A 24069-nucleotide genomic window follows, 5' to 3' on the forward strand; every position below is an offset into this window, starting at 1 on the left:
GGCTCTCCCCGCCCCCCTCCCTCACTGCGCCGCCGCAGTCCCGGCTCCCCCCTCACTGCGCCGCCGCAGTCCCGGCTCCCCCCTCACTGCGCCGCCGCAGTCCCGGCTCCCCCCTCACCGCGGCGGTCGCATGTCGTCACTTCTCTCCCCCCCCCCGCCCCCAGCCGTCACAGAGCCTGACCGGAAGGCAAGGCCGCGCCGCGCCGGAAGTGTGGCTGCGCGCTCAAGGCTTGGGCGCCGCCTTCACTGCGGCGGCGCACTCACGGTGTCGTCTCACTGCGGCTGCGCACTCGCGGCGCCCGCCTCGCTGCGGCTGCGCACTCCCGGTTCCCAGTCTCTCTCTCTCTGTCCGGCAGCGCCATGTCCGCTCTCTCCTCTCCATCGTCCCCAAACTGCTGCAGCCCCCTCTCCTCCTCCTCCCCCCCCTCCTTTCCTTTCTGCTCCTCACCTTTCCTCCACCCCACCCGCGGCTACGAACCGGCCGCTCCCTGTTCCCTCCTTCCATGTGTCCCCGGCCGCCATCGTTCCGGCGGGAAGCCGGGGCGCGGCCGCCATCTTGTTGCGGGGCGCGTCCCGAAGGCGGGCCGCGCATGTGCGAAGGCTCGCCCGCCATCTTTGTCGGGGGCAACGGTAAGCAGTGCGCGTGCTCGGGACTTGGCCGGCTGGCTGCCAGGCTGACTGCGCATGCTCGTCTGGGAGATCGACCGACCTGGGCGCCAACTTTGGGACACTAAGGGACAATTTAGCATGGCCAATCCACCCTAACCTACACATCTTTGGGACACTAAGGGACAATTTAGCATGGCCAATCCACCCTAACCTACACATCTTTGGACACTAAGGGACAATTTAGCATGGCCAATCCACCCTAACCTACACATCTTTGGACACTAAGGGACAATTTAGCATGGCCAATCCACCCTAACCTACACATCTTTGGGACACTAAGGGGCAATTTAGCATGGCCAATCCACCCTAACCCGCACATCTTTGGGACACTAAGGGGCAATTTAGCATGGCCAATCCCCCTAACCTACACATCTTTGGACACTAAGGGACAATTTAGCATGGCCAATCCACCCTAACCTACACATCTTTGGACACTAAGGGACAATTTAGCATGGCCAATCCACCCTAACCTACACATCTTTGGACACTAAGGGACAATTTAGCACGGCCAATCCACCCTAACCTACACATCTTTGGACACTAAGGGGCAATTTAGCATGGCCAATCCACCCTAACCTACACATCTTTGGGACACTAAGGGGCAATTTAGCATGGCCAATCCACCCTAACCCGCACATCTTTGGGACACTAAGGGGCAATTTAGCATGGCCAATCCCCCTAACCTACACATCTTTGGACACTAAGGGACAATTTAGCATGGCCAATCCATCCTAACCTGCACATCTTTGGACACTAAGGGGCAATTTAGCATGGCCAATCCACCCTAACCTACACATCTTTGGGACACTCAGGGGCAATTTAGCATGGCCAATCCACCCTAACCCACACATCTTTGGACACTAAGGGACAATTTAGCATGGCCAATCCATCCTAACCTACACATCTTTGGGACACTAAGGGGCAATTTAGCATGGCCAATCCCCCTAACCTACACATCTTTGGACACTAAGGGACAATTTAGCATGGCCAATCCATCCTAACCTGCACATCTTTGGACACTAAGGGACAATTTAGCATGGCCAATCCATCCTAACCTGCACATCTTTGGACACTAAGGGGCAATTTAGCATGGCCAATCCACCCTAACCTACACATCTTTGGGACACTCAGGGGCAATTTAGCATGGCCAATCCACCCTAACCCACACATCTTTGGACACTAAGGGACAATTTAGCATGGCCAATCCATCCTAACCTGCACATCTTTGGACACTAAGGGGCAATTTAGCATGGCCAATCCACCCTAACCTACACATCTTTGGGACACTCAGGGGCAATTTAGCATGGCCAATCCACCCTAACCCACACATCTTTGGACACTAAGGGGCAATTTAGCATGGCCAATCCACCCTAACCTACACATCTTTGGGACACTCAGGGGCAATTTAGCATGGCCAATCCACCCTAACCTACACATCTTTGGACACTAAGGGACAATTTAGCATGGCCAATCCACCCTAACCTACACATCTTTGGGACACTAATGGACAATTTAGCATGGCCAATCCACCCTAACCTGCACATCTTTGGGACACTAATGGACAATTTAGCATGGCCAATCCACCCTAACCTACACATCTTTGGACACTAAGGGACAATTTAGCATGGCCAATCCACCCTAACCTACACATCTTTGTACACTAAGGGGCAATTTAGCATGGCCAATCCACCCTAACGTACACATCTTTGGACACTAAGGGACAATTTAGCATGGCCAATCCATCCTAACCTGCACATCTTTGGACACTCAGGGGCAATTTAGCATGGCCAATCCACCCTAACCTACACATCTTTGGGACACTCAGGGGCAATTTAGCATGGCCAATCCCCCTAACCTACACATCTTTGGACACTAAGGGACAATTTAGCACGGCCAATCCACCCTAACCTACACATCTTTGGACACTAAGGGACAATTTAGCACGGCCAATCCACCCTAACCTACACATCTTTGGACACTAAGGGACAATTTAGCATGGCCAATCCACCCTAACCTACACATCTTTGGACACTAAGGGACAATTTAGCATGGCCAATCCACCCTAATCTACACATCTTTGGACACTAAGGGACAATTTAGCATGGCCAATCCACCCTAACCTGCTCATCTTTGGACACTAAGGGACAATTTAGCATGGCCAATGCACCCTAACCTACACATCTTTGGACACTAAGGGGCAATTTAGCATGGCCAATCCACCCTAACCTGCTCATCTTTGGACACTAAGGGACAATTTAGCACGGCCAATCCACCCTAACCTACACATCTTTGGACACTAAGGGACAATTTAGCACGGCCAATCCACCCTAACCTACACATCTTTGGACACTAAGGGACAATTTAGCATGGCCAATCCACCCTAACCCACACATCTTTGGACACTAAGGGACAATTTAGTATGGCCAATCCACCCTAACCTACACATCTTTGGACACTAAGGGACAATTTAGCATGGCCAATCCACCCTAACCTACACATCTTTGGACACTAAGGGACAATTTAGCATGGCCAATCCACCCTAACCTGCACATCTTAGGGTGTGGGTTAAAGAGAATCCTAAGGCGTTCTATAGGTATGTCAAGAACAGAAGGTTGGTTAGGGCAAGTTTAGGGCCAGTTATAGATGGCAGAGGGAAGTTATGTGTGGAACCGGAGGAGATTGGTGAAGCATTGAACCAATATTTCTCTTCGGTGTTCACGCAAGGGGACATGAATATAGCTGAGGAGGACACTGGGTTGCAAGGGAGTAGAATAGACAGTATTACAGTTGATAAGGAGGATGTGCAGGATATTCTGGAGGGTCTGAAAATAGATAAATCCCCTGGTCCGGATGGGATTTATCCAAGGATTCTCTGGGAGGCAAGAGAAGTGATTGCAGAGCCTCTGGCTCTGATCTTCAGGTCGTCGTTGGCCTCTGGTATAGTACCAGAAGATTGGAGGTTAGCGAATGTTGTCCCATTGTTTAAGAAGGGGAACAGAGACTTCCCCGGGAATTATAGACCGGTGAGTCTCACTTCTGTTGTCGGCAAGATGTTGGAAAAAATTATAAGGGATAGGATTTATAGTTATTTGGAGAGTAATGAATTGATAGGTGATAGTCAGCATGGTTTTGTGGCAGGTAGGTCGTGCCTTACTAACCTTATTGAGTTTTTTGAGAAAGTGACCAAGGAGGTGGATGGGGGCAAGGCAGTGGACGTGGTATATATGGATTTTAGTAAGGCGTTTGATAAGGTTCACCATGGTAGGCTTCTGCAGAAAATGCAGATGTATGGGATTGGGGGTGATCTAGGAAATTGGATCAGGAATTGGCTAGCGGATAGGAAACAGAGGGTGGTGGTTGATAGTAAATATTCATCATGGAGTGCGGTTACAAGTGGTGTACCTCAGGGATCTGTTTTGGGGCCACTGCTGTTTGTAATATTTATTAATGATCTGGATGAGGGTATAGTTGGGTGGATTAGCAAATTTGCTGATGACACCAAAGTCGGTGGTGTGGTAGACAGTGAGGAAGGGTGTCGTAGTTTGCAGGAAGACTTAGACAGGTTGCAAAGTTGGGCCGAGAGGTGGCGGATGGAGTTTAATGCGGAGAAGTGTGAGGTAATTCACTTTGGTAGGAATAACAGATGTGTTGAGTATAGGGCTAACGGGAGGACTTTGAATAGTGTGGAGGAGCAGAGGGATCTAGGTGTATGTGTGCATAGATCCCTGAAAGTTGGGAATCAAGTAGATAAGGTTGTTAAGAAGGCATATGGTGTCTTGGCGTTTATTGGTAGGGGGATTGAATTTAGGAGTCGTAGCGTTATGTTGCAACTGTACACAACTCTGGTGCGGCCGCACTTGGAGTACTGTGTGCAGTTCTGGTCCCCACATTACAGGAAGGATGTGGAGGCTTTGGAGAGGGTGCAGAGGAGGTTTACCAGGATGTTGCCTGGTATGGAGGGGAGATCCTATGAGGAGAGGCTGAGGGATTTGGGATTGTTTTCGCTGGAAAGGCGGCGGCTAAGAGGGGATCTTATTGAAACATATAAGATGATTAGAGGTTTAGATAGGGTGGATAGTGATAGCCTTTTTCCTCTGATGGAGAAATCCAGCACGAGGGGGCATGGCTTTAAATTGAGGGGGGGTAGTTATAGAACCGATGTCAGGGGTAGGTTCTTTACCCAGAGGGTGGTGAGGGATTGGAATGCCCTGCCAGCATCAGTAGTAAATGCGCCTAGTTTGGGGGCGTTTAAGAGATCCGTAGATAGGTTCATGGACGAAAAGAAATTGGTTTAGGTTGGAGGGTCACAGTTTTTTTTTAACTGGTCGGTGCAACATCGTGGGCCGAAGGGCCTGTTCTGCGCTGTAATGTTCTATGTTCTATGTTCTATCTTTGGGACACTAACGGACAATTTAGCATGGCCAATCCACCCTAACCTACACATCTTTGGACACTAAGGGACAATTTAGCACGGCCAATCCACCCTAACCCACACATCTTTGGACACTAAGGGACAATTTAGTATGGCCAATCCACCCTAACCTACACATCTTTGGACACTAAGGGACAATTTAGTATGGCCAATCCACCCTAACCTACACATCTTTGGACACTAAGGGACAATTTAGCATGGCACTTGGAACCCGAGCACTTGGAACCCGACATCTGCAATGGTGACCCCCAGATACAGGTTCATCCAGGGCTTCCGGGGTGGAGGGCATGCTCTCACTGACCTCTTGCTCAAAACAGGCGTAGAGTGCATTGAGCTCATCAGGAAGGGTTGGAGCCGGCGATTTTACTCGCCTTCATCTTGTAGCCTGTTACGTCTTGTAGACCTTGCCATAGTTGGTGGGAGTGTGTGAGGCCAACCTGGGACCCTAGCTTGGTCTGGTACTGTCTCCTGCTATAAAATCATAGAATCAGACATTAAAGAAGAAGCCCTTTGGCCCATCGAGTCTGCACCGACTCATTCGAAACACCTGAACTCCCACCTAATCCCTCTCACCAGCCCTTGGCCCGTAGCCCTGAATGTTCTGACGTGCCAAGTGCTCGTCCAGGTACTTTTTAAAGGATGTGAGGCAACCCGCCTCCCCCACCCTCCCAGGCAGCGCGTTCCAGAACCTCACCACCCTCTGGGTAAAAAAGATTTTCCTCACATCCCCCCCTAAACCTCCCACCCCCTCACCTTGAACCTCTGTCCCCCTCGTGACTGACCCTTCAACTCAGGGGAACAGCTGCTCCTTATCCACCCTGTCCGTGTCCCTCATAATCTTGAACACCGCGATCAGGTCGCCCCCTCAGTCTTCTCTGCTCCAACGTAAAACAGCCCAAGCCTTACCCCAACCTCTCTTCATAACTTAAACGCTCTGTCCCAGGCAGCACCCTGGTGAATCTCCTCTGCGCCCCCCTCTAGTGCAGCCACATCCTTCCTATAATGTGGCGACCAGAACTGCGCACAGTGCTCCAGCTGTGGCCTCACCAAAGTTAATGAATCTCCTTAGATCGTATCTGTCTTTCTCGTATAGGTCAGGGTCGCCTGACTTGAACGCCTCAGACCTGGACTTCAGCAAGCAGCGGATATCCCTGTTCATCCATGGATATAGATAGGCTGGAAATTTGGGCAAAGAAATGGCAGATGGAGTTCAAATGCGAAGTGATGCATTTTGGTAGAACTAACATACGGGGGAGCTGTACGATAAATGGCAGAACCATAAAGTGTGTAGATACGCAGAGGGACCTGGGTGTGCAAGTCCACAGATCCTTGAAGGTGACGTCACAGGTGGAGAAGGTGGTGAAGAAGGCATATGGCATGCTTGCCTTTATAGGACGGGGCATAGAGTATAAAAGTTGGAGTCTGATGTTGCAGTTGTATAGAACGTTGGTTCGGCCGCATTTGGAATACTGCGTCCAGTTCTGGTCGCCACACTACCAGAAGGACGTGGAGGCTTTAGAGAGAGTACAGAGGAGGTTTACCAGGATGTTGCCTGGTATGGAAGGGCTTAGTTATGAGGAGAGATTGGGTAAACTGGGGTTGTTCTCACTGGAAAGACGGAGAATGAGGGGAGACCTAATAGAGGTGTATAAAATTATGAAAGGTATAGATAGGGTGAACGGTGGGAAGCTTTTTCCCAGGTCGGAGGTGACGATCACGAGGGGTCACGGGCTCAAGGTGAGAGCGGCGAGGTATAACTCAGATATCAGAGGGACGTATTTTTCACAGAGGGTGGTGGGGGCCTGGAATGCGCTGCCAAGTAGGGTGGTGGAGGCGGACACACTGGGAACGTTTAAGACTTATCTAGATAGCCACATGAACGGAGTGGGAATGGAGGGATACAAAAGAATGGTCTAGTTTGGACCAGGGAGCGGCGCGGGCTTGGAGGGCCGAAGGGCCTGTTCCTGTGCTGTCCTGTTCTATGTTCTTTGTTTCCAGTTGGGGAACACACGGATTTGCTTCTTTGGCACACACACTTACTAATGAAGCCAATTTCTGTCGTGACGTACTCATTCAGGCTGGTCGCTGCGTACTTAGATACTGACTTAAATATTGTGTCAGGCGTTGGTGGGACCACACTTGGAGTATTGTGTTCAGTTTTGGTCACCTTCTTTGAGGAAGGATGTGACGACAATGGCGGAGGCTCAGAAGAGGTTCACGAGGTTGATTCCAGGTCTGAAGGGCCATTGTATGGGGAGCGGTTGAGTCGCTTGGCCTTGTACTCACTGGACTACAGAAGAATGAGGGGGGATTTGATTGAGATCTATAAAATACTCAAGGGGATTGATAAGGTAAATGTTAACCAAATAATCGCCCCTTCCAGAACAGCCTAGGACAAGAGGTCATAGTTGTAGAGTAAGAAAGGGGAGGTTTAGGACAGAGATAAAGAACAAAGAACAGTACAGCACAGGAAACAGGCCCTTCGGCCCTCCAAGCCTGTGCCGCTCCTTGGTCCAACTAGACCAATCGTTTGTATCCCTCCATTCCCAGGCTGCTCATGTGACTATCCAGGTAAGCCTTAAACGATGTCAGCGTGCCTGCCTCCACCACCCTACCCGGCAGCGCATTCCAGGCCCCCACCACCCTCTGTGTAAAAAACGTCCCTCTGATGTCAGTTATACCTCGCCCCTCTCACCTTGAGCCCGTGACCCCTCGTGATCGTCACCTCCGACCTGGGAAAAAGCTTCCCACCGTTCACCTTATCTATACCCTTCATAATCTTGTATACCTCTATTAGATCTCCCCTCATTCTCCGTCTTTCCAAGGAGAACAACCCCAGTTTACCCAATCTCTCCTCATAGCTAAGACCCTCCATAGCAGGCAACATCCTGGTAAACCTTCTCTGCACTCTCTCTAACGCCTCCACGTCCTTCTGGTAGTGCGGCGACCAGAACTGGACGCAGTACTCCAAATGTGGCCTAACCAGCGTTCTATACAGCTGCATCATCAGACTCCAGCTTTTATACTCTATACCCCGTCCTATAAAGGCAAGCATACCATATGCCTTCTTCACCACCTTCTCCACCTGTGTTGCCACCTTCAAGGATTTGTGGACTTGCACACCCAGGTCCCTCTGTGTTTCTATACTCCTGATGACTCTGCCATTTATTGTATAACTCCTCCCTACATTATTTCTTCCAAAATGCATCACTTTGCATTTATCCGGATTAAACTCCATCTGCCACCTCTCCGCCCAATTTTCCAGCCTATCTATATCCTGCTGTATTGCCCGACAATGCTCTTCGCTATCCGCAATTCCAGCCATCAGGAGGCGCTACGTCTCACACAGGGTTGTGAATCTATGGAACTCACTGCCCCAGAATGCAGTGGACGCAGACTCAATCGATGGATTCAAGAAAGAAATAGATAGCTATTTGATCAAAAGCGGGATAAAGGACTGTGGGGAAAAGGCAGGAAAGTGGAGTTAGGATGAGATGGAAATCAGCCACGATCATACAAAATGGTGGAGTGGGTGGCACAGTGGACGGCATGGTGGCACAGTGGGTTAGCGCTGCTGCCCCACAGTGCCAGAGACCCAGGTTCAATTGCCGGATGTGGGTCACTGTCTGTGCGGAGTCTGCATCTTCTCCCTGTGTTGACGTGGGTTTCCTCCGGGTGCTCCGGTTTCCTCCGAAAGATGTGTAGGTTAGGGTGGATTGGCCGTGCTAAATTGTCCCTTAGTGTCCAAAGATGTGTAGGTTAGGGTGGATTGGCCGTGCTAAATTGCCCCTTAGTGTCCAAAGATGTGTAGGTTAGGGGGATTGGCCATGCTAAATTGTCCCTTAGTGTCCAAAGATGTGTAGGTTAGGGGGATTGGCCATGCTAAATTGTCCCTTAGTGTCCAAAGATGTGCAGGTTAGGGTGGATTGGCCATGCTAAATTGCCCCTTAGTGTCCAAAGATGTGTAGGTTAGGGTGGATTGGCCATGCTAAATTGTCCCTTAGTGTCCAAAGATGTGTAGGTTAGGGTGGATTGGCCATGCTAAATTGTCCCTTAGTGTCCAAAGATGTGTAGGTTAGGGTGGATTGGGCATGCTAAATTGTCCCTTAGTGTCCAAAGATGTGCAGGTTCGGTGGATTGGGTAGCACAGTGGTTGGCACTGTTGTTTCACAGCCACCAGGGACATGGGTTTACACTGGGTGGGATATTAAAGGGTGTGGGGAGTGAGGGGGAGAGTGGGATTAGACTGGGTGGGATATTAAAGGGTGTGGGGAGTGAGGGGGGAGAGTGGGATTAGACTGGGTGGGATATTAAAGGGTGTGGGGAGTGAGGGGGAGAGTGGGATTAGACTGGGTGGGATATTAAAGGGTGCGGGGAGTGAGTTGGAGAGTGGGATTAGACTGGGTGGGATATTAAAGGGTGCGGGGAGTGAGTTGGAGAGTGGGATTAGACTGGGTGGGATATTAAAGGGTGCGGGGAGTGAGTTGGAGAGTGGGATTAGACTGGGTGGGATATTAAAGGGTGCGGGGAGTGAGTTGGAGAGTGGGATTAGACTGGGTGGGATATTAAAGGGTGCGGGGAGTGAGGGGGAGAGTGGGATTAGACTGGGTGGGATATTAAAGGGTGTGGGGAGTGAGGGGGAGAGTGGGATTAGACTGGGTGGGATATTAAAGGGTGCGGGGAGTGAGGGGGAGAGTGGGATTAGACTGGGTGGGATATTAAAGGGTGCGGGGAGTGAGGGGGAGAGTGGGATTAGACTGGGTGGGATATTAAAGGGTGCGGGGAGTGAGTTGGAGAGTGGGATTAGACTGGGTGGGATATTAAAGGGTGCGGAGAGTGAGGGGGAGAGTGGGATTAGACTGGGTGGGATATTAAATGGTGTGGGGAGTGTGTGGGATTAGACTGGGTGGGATATTAAAGGGTGAGGGGGAGAGTGGGATTAGACTGGGTGGGATATTAAAGGATGCGGGGAGTGAGTTGGAGAGTGGGATTAGACTGGGTGGGATATTAAATGGTGTGGGGAGTGAGTGGGATTAGACTGGGTGGGATATTAAAGGGTGAGGGGGAGAGTGGGATTAGACTGGGTGGGATATTAAAGGGTGTGGGGAGTGAGTGGGATTAGACTGGGTGGGATATTAAAGGGTGCGGGAGTGAGGGGGAGAGTGGGATTAGACTGGGTGGGATATTAAAGGGTGCGGGAGTGAGGGGGAGAGTGGGATTAGACTGGGTGGGATATTAAAGGGTGTGGGGGAGAGTGGGATTGGACCGGGGAGGATATTGAAGGTTGCGGGGAGTGAATGGGAGGGTTCCTGTGCGCAGGGTGAGATAGTGAGGGGCTGTGGGAGTGATACTATCTCATCACGCAGCGATTTGATCTGAAGGCTCCTTCCTTGCCCTGAGGCTGTTGTGTTCTGGATTGCGGGCTCACCTGTCAGTCCAGGAACTGCCTCTATAAGGAACGCTGTCTGGTTGTTTCCTCTCAGGCGCCTGTTCCTCTCTCGGAGCGAGTCTCTGTCACCATCACACACTGGTCCGAAGACAGGGCCATCTCGGGAAAGGCAGAGAGAGAGGGAGCGCCATCTCCAGATACCTCAGAAAAGGGGACAAAGTTTGCAGAGTGACCGCCAACATGTCCTCCGCAGGCGGACAGTCTCTCCGACGCCCCTTCTGTCTGCGTCACCTATTCTGTACCATACTGTCCATTGGTTGGACACTGGGAGGTGAGTTCAGTCGGGGCTCCAAGCTCATCGCCAGTGACCCTTCGACCTGCCCCCCTCCTCCATCCCCGTTCCCCTGAGACCCTGACCCCCTCATTGCGTGACAGATCCCTGTTCACATTCACTTCGTGTTTGCTCATCTCTATCCCCTCAGGGCAAGGTACGCGATGATGTGATCCCTTTCGTGAGATTGCTATTTGTAAATCTGTGCAAGTGGGCGGCACGGTGGGTTAGCGCTGCTGCCTCACAGCGCCAGGGACCCGGGTTCGATTCCCCGGGGCTCGGGTCACTGTCTGTGTGGAGTCTGCGCGTTCTCCCCGTGTCTGCGTGGGTTTCCTCCGGGTGCTCCGGTTTCCTCCCACAGTCCGAAAGACGTGCTGGGTTAGGGTGGATTGGGCCGTGCTAAATTCTCCCTCAGTGTCACCCGAACAGGCGCCAGAGTGTGGGCGACTAGGGGGGATTTTCACAGTAACTTCATTGCAGTGTTAATGTAAGCCTAACTTGTAACTAATAAACAAGCTAAACTTTTTGATTTGATTTATTATTGTCACGTATATCGGGATACAGTGAAAAGTATTGTTTCTTGCGCGCTGTACAGACAAAGCATACCGTTCATAGAGAAGGAAAGGAGAGGGTGCAGAATGTAGTGTTACAGTCACAGCTAGGGGTGTAGAGAAAGATCAACTTAATGCGAGGTCGGTCCATTCAAAAGTCTGACAGCAGCAGCAGGGAAGAAGCTGTTCTTGAGTCGGTCGGTGCGTGACCTCAGACTTTTGTATCTTTTTCCCCGACGGAAGAAGGTGGAAGAGAGAATGTCCGGGGTGTGTGTGGGAGGGTGGGGGTCCTTGATTATGCCGGCTGCTTTTCCCCCCCGAGGCAGCGGGAAGTGTAGACGGAGTCAATGGATGGGAGGCTGGTTTGCGTGATGGGACTGGGCTACGTTCACACACACAACCCCTTTGTAGTTCCTTGCGGTCTTGGGCAGAGCAGGAGCCCCAGACCAAGCTGTGATACATCCGGGAAGGATGCTTTCTATGGGGCATCTGTAAAAGTTGGTGAGAGTCGTAGCGGACATGCCAAATTTCCTTAGTCTCCTGAGAAAGTAGAGGCGTTGGTGGGGCTTTCTTAACTATAGTGTCGGCGTGGGGGGGACCAGGACAGGTTGTTGGTGATCTGGACACCCAGAAACTTGAAGCTCCCGACCATTTCCACTCTCTGGGTGAAGAAATTTCTCCTCACCTCAGTAATAAAAGGTTGACCCTGCCCTTATTCTCAAAACAGTGTTAACCATGTCTTGGTTTTTTTTCCAAGTGTCCCGCTGTAACAGGCATTAGACTAATAACTCCAAACCAGTATATAAACGATCTGGAAGAAGGTGTAACTGGGGTGATCAGTAAGTTTGCGGACGACACGAAAATGGCTGGACTTGCAGATAGTGAGGAACATTGTCAGAGGCTACAGAAGGATATAGATAGGCTGGAAATTTGGGCAAAGAAATGGCAGGTGGAGTTCAATCCAGATAAATGCGAAGTGATGTATTTTGGTAGAACTAACGTAGGGGGGAGCTATACGATAAACGGCAGAACCATAAAGGGTGTAGATACGCAGAGGGACCTGGGTGTGCAAGTCCACAGATCCTTGAAGGTGACGTCACAGGTGGAGAAGGTGGTGAAGAAGGCATATGGCATGCTTGCCTTTATAGGACGGGGCATAGAGTATAAAAGTTGGGGTCTGATGTTGCAGATGTATAGAACGTTGGCGAGGCCACATTTGGAATACTGCGTCCAGTTCTGGTCGCCGAACTACCAGAAGGACGTGGAGGTTTTAGAGAGAGTGCAGAGGAGGTTTACCAGGATGTTGCCTGGTATGGAAGGGCTTAGTTATGAGGAGAGATTGGGTAAACTGGGGTTGTTCTCCCTGGAAAGATGGAGGATGAGGGGAGACTTAATAGAGGTGTATAAAATTATGAAAGGCATAGATAGGGTGAACGGTGGGAAGCTTTTCCCCAGGTCGGTGGTGACGTTCACGAGGGGCCATAGGTTCAAGGTGAGGGAGGTTTAACACGGATATCAGAAGGACGTATTTTACGCAGAGGGTGGTGGGGGCCTGGAATGCGCTGCCGGGCAAGGTGGTGGAGGCGGACACACTGGGAACGTTTAAGACTTATCGAGATAGCCACATGAACGGAGTGGGAATGGAGGGATACAAAATAATGGTCCAGTTTGGACCAGGGAGTGGCGCGGGCTTGGAGGGCCGGAGGGCCTGTTCCTGTGCTGTATTGTTCTTTGTTCTCAGTAAGGGCGTCTCTCTCTCTCTCTCTGTGAACAATCCACACCTCATCCCTTCTGCAGCTGTGAGTATCGTATTAACCAGTTTAGCAGCATTTCTGTCTCGCTCGAGCAGGGCGCAGAGAGAATTTACCAAAACAACCTGTGGTAACAACACACCCGACAGGCGTGGATAATTTCCCCTCTCAATCACAGGACAGAACTTCCCCGTCATGGGAATCATAGCGGGCGCGACACGGACAAGGCAAAAGTTCCGTTGGCCTCGGCGGGATCTTCCAGTCTTGTGAAGTAAAGTAAAATTTAATTCACAAGTAAGGCTGACACTAACACTGCAATGAAGTTACTGTGAAAATCCCCGAGTCGCCCACACTCTGGCGCCTGTTCAAAGAACAAAGAAAATTCCAGCACAGGAACAGGCCCTTCGGCCCTCCTGCACCGACCATGCTACCCCCCCCCCCCCCCCCCGTCTGAACTAAAGCCCCCTACCCTTCCGGGGACCGTATCCCTCTATTCCCATCCTATTCATGTATTTGTCCAGACGCCCCTTAAAACTCACTACCGTATCCGCTTCCACTCCCTCCCCCGGCAGCGAGTTCCAGGCACCCACCACCCTCTGTGTAAAAAAACTTACCTCGTACATCTCCTTTAAACCTTGCCCCCTCGCACCTTAAACCTGTGCCCCCCCTAGTAATTGACTCTTCCACCCTGGGGGAAAAAGCTTCTGACTATCCACTCTGTCCATGCCCCTCATAATCTTGTAGACTTCTATCAGGTCTCCCCCTCAACCTCCGTCGTTCCAGTGAGAACAAACCAAGTTTCTCCAACCTCTCCTCATAGCTAATGCCCTCCAGACCAGGGCAACATCCTGGTAAATCTTTTCTGTACTCTCTCCAAAGCCTCCACATCCTTCTGGCAGTGTGGCGACCAGAATTGAACACTATATTCCAAGTGCGGCCTAACTAAGGTTCTACAAAGCTGCAATATGACTTGCCAATTTTTAAACTCAATACCCCGGCCGATGAAGGCAAGCATGCCGTATGCCTTCTTGACTACCTTCTCCACCTGCGTTGCACTTTCAGTGACCTGTGTACCTGTACACCCAGATCCCTCTGCCTATCGATACTCTTAAGGGTTCTGCCATTTGCTGTTCGGGTCAATCCACCCTAACCCAGCACGTCTTTCGGGACTGTGGGAGAAAACCGGAGCACCCGGAGGAAACCCACGCAGACACCGGGGGGAGAACGTGCAGACTCCGCACAGACAGTGACCCGAGCCCCGGGGGATCGAACCTGGGGTTTCCTGGCGCTGTGAGGCAGCAGCGCTAACCCACACTGCGCCCCCGTCTGGGGCGAGCGGGGAAGGAAAATCCCAGGCAGTGGAGGCCCCTCAACCCATCGAGTCCACACCGACTCACCTGAACTCCCACCTAATCCCATCTGCCGGCCCTTGGTCCATAGCCCTGAAGGTTATGGCTCTGCCAAGTGCTCATCCAGGTACTTGTTGATGGATGTGAGGCAACCCACCTCCACCACCCTCCCAGGCAGCGCCTTCCAGACCCTCACCACCCTCTGGGTAAAAAAGCTTCTCCTCAAATCCCCCCCCAAACCTCCCGCCCCCTCACCTTGAGCCTATGTCCCCCTCGTGACTGACCCTTCAACTCAGGGGACCAGCTGCTCCTTATCCACTCTGTCCGTGCCCCTCATAATCTTGAACACCTCGATCAGGTCGCCCCCCTCAGTCTTCTCTGCTCCAACGTAAAACAGCCCAAACCTTACCCCAACCTCTCTTCATAACTTCAACGCCCCGTCCCAGGCAGCATCCTGGTGAATCTCCTCTGCATCCGCAGAGAGGGGGTTGAGGGGGTCAACCCTCCCCCCCCCCCCTCCCCCCGCCCCCCCCCCCCCCCCCCCCCCCTCCGACTCCTTCCGATAGGGGAATGGGCTGCCCAGTGTGTGTGTGTAAATGGGGAGAGAGGTGGGTCCGAGGGTTAATTAGATCTGATTTATTATTGTCACGTGTATCGGGATACAGCGAAAAGTATTGTTTCCTGCGCGCTGTACAGACAAAGCATACCGTTCATAGAGAAGGAAAGGAGAGGGTGCAGAATGTAGTGTTACAGTCACAGCTCGGGGTGTAGAGAAAGATCAACTTAATGCGAGGTCGGTCCATTCAAAAGTCTACCAGCAGCAGCAGGGAAGAAGCTGTTCTTGAGTCGGTCGGTACGTGACCTCAGACTTTTGTATCTTTTTCCCCCGACGGAAGAAGGTGGAAGAGAGAATGTCCGGGGTGCGTTTGGGGGGGGTCCTTGATTATGCCAGCTGCTTTTCCCCCCTCCCGAGGCAGCGGGAAGTGTAGACGGAGTCAATGGATGGGAGGCTGGTTTGCGTGATGGGACTGGGTTACGTTCACACACACACAACCCTTTGTAGCTCCTTGCGGTCTTGGGCAGAGCAGGAGCCCCAGACCAAGCTGTGATACATCTGGGAAGGATGCTTTCTATGGTAAAAGTTGGTGAGAGTCGGAGCGGACATGCCGAATTTCCTTAGCCTTCTGAGAAAGTAGAGGCGTTGGTGGGGCTTTCTTAACTGTTGTGTAATGTCCCCTCAGATAGGGGAACGGGTGTGTGTGATTGTGTAGAGGTGGGTAAGAGGGGGTTAACCCCTCCCTCCCTCCGATAGGGGAATGGGTACCGGGTGTGTGTGTGTGTGAGATTGTGTAGAGGTGGATAAGAGGGGGTTAAAGGGAGAGGGTGTGAGTCGATGGGGGTACAGGTCCAGGGGCTGCGATCTCTCTCGATCAGTAACGGGGCGTCCCGCCCTCACCTCCGTCCTGTCAAACACCTGGGTTTGGTGTGAACCGGTTTGACAACATTACTCCTGTACCTCAAGCCGGCGCGCGGGAAGACAAGGGAGCGGGAGAAAAATATCACAACAACTGGGGGAGGAAAACACCAGAGAGGGAAAGGGTTAATCCCCCCCCCTCCCCTCCGATAGGGGAATGGGCTGCCCCGTGTCTGAGTGTACATGGGGAGAGAGGTGGGTGAGAGGGTTAACTTGATTTGATTTATTATTATCACGTGCTATTATCATATCTGTGGAATTCATTCCCACAGGAAGGAGTTGACGCCAAAACATTGAATGTATTCCAGAGGCGGCTGGATAGAGCGCTTGGGGGGGCGAACGGGGATCAAAGGTTATGGGGGGAAAGCAGGATTAGACTGTTGGGTTGGATGGTCAGCCCTGATGGTGATGGATGGGGGAAGCAGGCTCGAAGGGCCGAATGGCCTCCTCCTGCCCCTATCTGCTATGTCTCTGTGTGTTCTGGGATACAGTGAAAAGTATTGTTTCTTGCACGCTGTACAGACAAAGCATACCGTTCAGAGAGAAGGAAAGGAGAGGGTGCGGAATGTAGTGTTACAGTCACAGCTCGGGGTGTAGAGAAAGATCAACTTAACATAAGGTAGGTCCATTCAAATGGGCCTTGGTGAGGCCACACCCAGAGTATTGTGCGCAGTTTGGGTCTCCTTTTCTGAGGAAGGATGTTCTTGCTCTCGAGGGAGTGCAGCGAAGGTTTACCAGGCTGATTCCCGGTGGGACTGATGTATGAGGAGAGATTGACGAGGTTAGGATTGTTTTCACTGGAGTTCAGACAAATGAGGGGGGATCTCATAGAGACTTATAAAATTCTAACAGGACTGGACAGGGTAGATGCAGGGAGGGTGTTCCCGATGGTGGGGGGAGTCCAGAACCAGGGGGGGTCACAGTCTGAGGATTGGGAGGTAGACCATTTAGGACGGAGGTGGGGAGATATTTCTTCACCCGCTGAGCCTGTGGGATTCATTCCCACAGGAAGTAGTTGACGCCAAAACATTGACTGTATTCCAGAGGCGGCTGGGTGTCGCACTTGGGGGGCGAACGGGGATCAAAGGTTATGGGGGGAAAGCAGGATTAGGCTGTTGGGTTGGATGATCAGCCGTGATGGTGATGGATGGGGGAGCAGGCTCGAAGGGCCGAATGGCCTCCTCCTGCTACTATCCTCCATGTTTCTATGTGTTCTGGGATACAGTGAAAAGTATTGTTTCTCGCGCGCTGTACAGACAAAGCATACCGTTCATAGAGAAGGAAAGGAGAGGGTGCAGAATGTAGTGTCACAGTCACAGCTCGGGGTGCAGAGAAAGATCAACTTAATGCGAGGTCGGTCCATTCAAAAGTCTGACAGCAGCAGCAGGGAAGAAGCTGTTCTTGAGTCGGTCGGTACGTGACCTCAGACTTTTGTATCTTTTTCCCCCGACGGAAGAAGGTGGAAGAGAGAATGTCCGGGGTATGTGTTGGGGGGGGGGGGGGTCCTTGATTACGCCGGCTGCTTTCCCCCCCCCGAGGCAGCGGGAAGTGGAGACGGAGTCAATGGATGGGAGGCTGGTTTGCGTGATGGGACTGGGCTACGTTCACACACACACAACCCTTTGTAGTTCCTTGCGGTCTTGGGCAGAGCAGGAGCCCCAGACCAAGCTGTGATACACCAGGGAAGGATGCTTTCTATGGGGCATCTGTAAAGGTTGGTGAGAGTCGTAGCGGACATGACAAATTTCCGTAGCCTCCTGAGAAAGTAGAGGCGTTGATGGGGCTTTCTTAACTGTTGTGTAATGTCCCCTCAGATAGGGGAACGGGTACCGGGTGTGTGTGTGTGAGGGGAACGGGCTGTCCAGTGTTGCAAAGTGTCCCAACACAGAGTCACACAGTGAAGACACAGGCCCTTCAACCCATCATGTATACGCTGTCCACCAAACCCCAATCTGTGCTGATTCCGCTTACCCCAGCGTGGACCAGAGCCTCGCCAATGTATGTCGTGGATCGGGCGGTTCTCAAATGTTGTCGGAGTAACAGACCATGTCTTATACATGTGTAATTACAGCTGTGTCAAGAGCACTGAGAATCACATCGACCGGAACACAAACTCTGTACGTCGCAGAGAACCAGGACATTGAGATCGGCTGCATCTACGAGGTGGAGGCTGAAGACATCGGATCCCTGGATATTGAATGGACCATCATCAGCCCAGACACCATGCAACAGGACCGTGTTGTAAGTGATCAAACACTCCCAGGACAGGGACAGCACGGGGTTAGATACAGAGTAAAGCTCCCTCTACACTGTCCCCCCATCAAACACTCCCAGGACAGGTACAGCACGGGGTTAGATACAGAGTAAAGCTCCCTCTACACTGTCCCCATCAAACACTCCCAGGACAGGTACAGCACGGGGTTAGATACAGAGTAAAGCTCCCTCTACACTGTCCCCCATCAAACACTCCCAGGACAGGTACAGCACGGGGTTAGATACAGAGTAAAGTTCCCTCTACACTGTCCCCATCAAACACTCCCAGGACAGGTACAGCACGGGGTTAGATACAGAGTAAAGCTCCCTCTACACTGTCCCCATCAAACACTCCCAGGACAGGTACAGCACGGGGTTAGATACAGAGTAAAGCTCCCTCTACACTGTCACCCATCAAACACTCCCAGGACAGGTACAGCACGGGGTTAGATACAGAGTAAAGCTCCCTCTACACTGTCCCCATCAAACACTCCCAGGACAGGTACAGCACGGGGTTAGATACAGAGTAAAGCTCCCTCTACACTGTCCCCATCAAACACTCCCAGGACAGGTACAGCACGGGGTTAGATACAGAGTAAAGCACCCTCTACACTGTCCCCATCAAACACTCCCAGGACAGGTACAGCACGGGGTTAGATACAGAGTAAAGCACCCTCTACACTGTCCCCCCCAAACACTCCCAGGACAGGTACAGCACGGGGTTAGATACAGAGTAAAGCTCCCTCTACACTGTCCCTCCATCAAACACTCCCAGGACAGGTACAGCACGGGGTTAGATACAGAGTAAAGCTCCCTCTACACTGTCCCCCCATCAAACACTCCCAGGACAGGTACAGCACGGGGTTAGATACAGAGTAAAGCTCCCTCTACACTGTCCCCATCAAACACTCCCAGGACAGGTACAGCACGGGGTTAGATACAGAGTAAAGCTCCCTCTACACTGTCCCCCATCAAACACTCCCAGGACAGGTACAGCACGGGGTTAGATACAGAGTAAAGCTCCCTCTACACTGTCCCCATCAAACACTCCCAGGACAGGTACAGCACGGGGTTAGATACAGAGTAAAGCTCCCTCTACACTGTCCCCATCAAACACTCCCAGGACAGGTACAGCACGGGGTTAGATACAGAGTAAAGCTCCCTCTACACTGTCCCCATCAAACACTCCCAGGACAGGTACAGCACGGGGTTAGATACAGAGTAAAGCTCCCTCTACACTGTCCCCATCAAACACTCCCAGGACAGGTACAGCACGGGGTTAGATACAGAGTAAAGCTCCCTCTACACTGTCCCCATCAAACACTCCCAGGACAGGTACAGCACGGGGTTAGATACAGAGTAAAGCTCCCTCTACACTGTCCCCATCAAACACTCCCAGGACAGGTACAGCACGGGGTTAGATACAGAGTAAAGCTCCCTCTACACTGTCACCCATCAAACACTCCCAGGACAGGTACAGCACGGGGTTAGATACAGAGTAAAGCTCCCTCTACACTGTCCCCATCAAACACTCCCAGGACAGGTACAGCACGGGGTTAGATACAGAGTAAAGCTCCCTCTACACTGTCCCCATCAAACACTCCCAGGACAGGTACAGCACGGGGTTAGATACAGAGTAAAGCTCCCTCTACACTGTCCCCATCAAACACTCCCAGGACAGGTACAGCACGGGGTTAGATACAGAGTAAAGCACCCTCTACACTGTCCCCATCAAACACTCCCAGGACAGGTACAGCACGGGGTTAGATACAGAGTAAAGCACCCTCTACACTGTCCCCCCCAAACACTCCCAGGACAGGTACAGCACGGGGTTAGATACAGAGTAAAGCTCCCTCTACACTGTCCCTCCATCAAACACTCCCAGGACAGGTACAGCACGGGGTTAGATACAGAGTAAAACTCCCTCTACACTGTCCCCCCATCAAACACTCCCAGGACAGGTACAGCACGGGGTTAGATACAGAGTAAAGCTCCCTCTACACTGTCCCCATCAAACACTCCCAGGACAGGTACAGCACGGGGTTAGATACAGAGTAAAGCTCCCTCTACACTGTCCCCCCATCAAACACTCCCAGGACAGGTACAGCACGGGGTTAGATACAGAGTAAAGCTCCCTCTACACTGTCCCCATCAAACACTCCCAGGACAGGTACAGCACGGGGTTAGATACAGAGTAAAGCTCCCTCTACACTGTCCCCATCAAACACTCCCAGGACAGGTACAGCACGGGGTTAGATACAGAGTAAAGCTCCCTCTACACTGTCCCCATCAAACACTCCCAGGACAGGTACAGCACGGGGTTAGATACAGAGTAAAGCACCCTCTACACTGTCCCCATCAAACACTCCCAGGACAGGTACAGCACGGGGTTAGATACAGAGTAAAGCACCCTCTACACTGTCCCCCCCAAACACTCCCAGGACAGGTACAGCACGGGGTTAGATACAGAGTAAAGCTCCCTCTACACTGTCCCTCCATCAAACACTCCCAGGACAGGTACAGCACGGGGTTAGATACAGAGTAAAGCTCCCTCTACACTGTCCCCATCAAACACTCCCAGGACAGGTACAGCACGGGGTTAGATACAGAGTAAAGCTCCCTCTACACTGTCCCCCCATCAAACACTCCCAGGACAGGTACAGCACGGGGTTAGACACAGAGTAAAGCTCCCTCTACACTGTCCCCATCAAACACTCCCAGGACAGGTACAGCACGGGGTTAGATACAGAGTAAAGCTCCCTCTACACTGTCCCCATCAAACACTCCCAGGACAGGTACAGCACGGGGTTAGATACAGAGTAAAGCACCCTCTACACTGTCCCCCATCAAACACTCCCAGGACAGGTACAGCACGGGGTTAGATACAGAGTAAAGCACCCTCTACACTGTCCCCATCAAACACTCCCAGGACAGGTAGAGCACGGGGTTAGATACAGAGTAAAGCTCCCTCTACACTGTCCCCCATCAAACATTCCCAGGACAGGTACAGCACGGGGTTAGATACAGAGTAAAGCTCCCTCTACACTGTCCCCATCAAACACTCCCAGGACAGGTACAGCACGGCGTTAGATACAGAGTAAAGCTCCCTCCACACTTTCCCCCCCATCAAACACTCCCAGGACAGGTACAGCACGGGGTTAGATACAGAGTAAAGCTTCCTCTACACTGTCCCCATCAAACACTCCCAGGACAGGTACAGCACGGGGTTAGGTACAGAGTAAAGCTCCCTCTACACTGACCCCATCAAACACTCCCAGGACAGGTACAGCACGGGGTTAGATACAGAGTAAAGCTCCCTCTACACTGTTCCCCCATCAAACACTCCCAGGACAGGTACAGCACAGTGTGTGATACAGAGTAAAGCTCCCTCTACACTGTCCCCCATCAAACACACCCAGGACAGGTACCGCACGGGGTTAGATACAGAGTAAAGCTCCCTCTACACTGTCCCCCCATCAAACACTCCCAGGACAGGTACAGCATGGGGTTAGATACAGAGTAAAGCTCCCTCTACACTGTCCCCCATCAAACACTCCCAGGACAGGTACAGCACGGGGTTAGATACAGAGTAAAGCTCCCTCTACACTGTCCCCCCATCAAACACTCCCAGGACAGGTACGGGGACGGGGTTAGATACAGAGTAAAGCTCCCTCTACACTGTCCCCATCAAACACTCCCAGGACAGGTACAGCACGGGGTTAGATACAGAGTAAAGCTCCCTCTACACTGTCCCCATCAAACACTCCCAGGACAGGTACAGCACGGGGTTAGATACAGAGTAAAGCTCCCTCTACACTGTCCCCCCATCAAACACTCCCAGGACAGGTACAGCACGGGGTTAGATACAGAGTAAAGCTCCCTCGACACTGTCCCCCATCAAACACTCCCAGGACAGGTACAGCACGGGGTTAGATACAGAGTAAAGCTCCCTCGACACTGTCCCCCATCAAACACTCCCAGGACAGGTACAGCACGGCGTTAGGTACAGAGTAAAGCTCCCTCTACACTGTCCCCCCATCAAACACTCCCAGGACAGGTACAGCACGGGGTTAGATACAGTGTAAAGCTCCCTCTACACTGTCCCCCATCAAACACTCCCAGGACAGGTACAGCACGGGATTAGATACAGAGTAAAGCTCCCTCTACACTGTCCCCCATCAAACACTCCCAGGACAGGTACAGCACGGGGTTAGATACAGAGTAAAGCTCCCTCGACACTGTCCCCCATCAAACACTCCCAGGACAGGTACAGCACGGCGTTAGGTACAGAGTAAAGCTCCCTCTACACTGTCCCCCCATCAAACACTCCCAGGACAGGTACAGCACGGGGTTAGATACAGTGTAAAGCTCCCTCTACACTGTCCCCCATCAAACACTCCCAGGACAGGTACAGCACGGGATTAGATACAGAGTAAAGCTCCCTATACACTGTCCCCCATCAAACACTCCCAGGACAGGTACAGCACGGGGTTAGATACAGAGTAAAGCTCCCTCTACACTGTCCCACATCAAACACTCCCAGGACAGGTACAGCACGGGGTTACATACAGAGTAAAGCTCCCTCTACACTGTCCCCCATCAAACACTGCCAGGACAGGTACAGCACGGAGTTAGATACAGAGTAAAGCTCCCTCTACACTGTCCCCCATCAAACACTCCCAGGACAGGTACAGCACGGGGTTAGATACAGAGTAAAGCTCCCTCTACACTGTCCCCCATCAAACACTGCCAGGACAGGTACAGCACGGAGTTAGATACAGAGTAAAGCTCCCTCTACACTGTCCCCCATCAAACACTCCCAGGACAGGTACAGCACGGGGTTAGATACAGAGTAAAGCTCCCTCTACACTGTCCCCCATCAAACACTGCCAGGACAGGTACAGCACGGGGTTAGATACAGAGTAAAGCTCCCTCTACACTGTCCCCATCAAACACTCCCAGGACAGGTACAGCACGGGGTTAGATACAGAGTAAAGCTCCCTCTACACTGTCCCCCATCAAACACTCCCAGGACAGGTACAGCACGGGGTTAGATACAGAGTAAAGCTCCCTCTACACTGTCCCCATCAAACACTTCCAGGACAGTACAGCACGGGGTTAGATACAGAGTAAAGCTCCCTCTACACTGTCCCCCATCAAACACTCCCAGGACAGGTACAGCACGGGGTTAGATACAGAGTGAAGCTCCCTCTACACTGCCCCCATCAAACACTCCCAGGACAGGTACAGCACGGGGTTAGATACAGAGTAAAGCTCCCTCTGCACTGCCCCCCATCAAACACTCCCAGGACAGGTACAGCACGGGGTTAGATACAGAGTAAAGCTCCCTCTGCACTGTCCCCATCAAACACTCCCAGGACAGGTACAGCACGGGGTTAGAAACAGAGTAAAGCTCCCTCTACACTGTCCCCATCAAACACTCCCAGGACAGGTACGGGGACGGGGTTAGGTACAGAGTAAAGCTCCCTCTACACTGTCCCCCCATCACAGGACAGGTACGGGGACGGGGTTAGATACAGAGTAAAGCTCCCTCTACACTGTCCCCCCATCAAACACTCCCAGGACAGGTACAGCACGGGGTTAGATACAGAGTAAAGCTCCCTCTACACTGTCCCCCCCATCACAGGACAGGTACGGGGACGGGGTTAGATACAGAGTAAAGCTCCCTCTACACTGTCCCCCCATCACAGGACAGGTAACACTCCCAGGACAGGTACAGCACGGGGTTAGATACAGAGTAAAGCACCCTCTACACTGTCCCCATCAAACACTCCCAGGACAGGTAGAGCACGGGGTTAGATACAGAGTAAAGCTCCCTCTACACTGTCCCCCATCAAACACTCCCAGGA

General features: G+C 52.0%; 1 protein-coding gene across 1 annotated transcript in view; it reads left to right on the top strand.

Moving 5' to 3' along the window:
• Positions 1 to 359: 359 nt before the first annotated feature.
• Positions 360 to 24069, top strand: part of LOC144490296 (coxsackievirus and adenovirus receptor homolog) — a 31120-nt gene continuing 7410 nt past the window's right edge. Inside the window, exons 1-3 of the mRNA XM_078208068.1 lie at positions 360 to 630; positions 10585 to 10821; positions 18018 to 18187. Of these exons, the coding sequence (XP_078064194.1) occupies positions 504 to 630; positions 10585 to 10821; positions 18018 to 18187 (534 nt within the window). The 5' untranslated portion in view covers positions 360 to 503. The remainder of the gene's footprint in view (positions 631 to 10584; positions 10822 to 18017; positions 18188 to 24069) is intronic.

This window comes from Mustelus asterias, unplaced genomic scaffold (genome assembly GCF_964213995.1).
Source record: "Mustelus asterias unplaced genomic scaffold, sMusAst1.hap1.1 HAP1_SCAFFOLD_3120, whole genome shotgun sequence".
Lineage (NCBI taxonomy): Eukaryota > Metazoa > Chordata > Chondrichthyes > Carcharhiniformes > Triakidae > Mustelus > Mustelus asterias.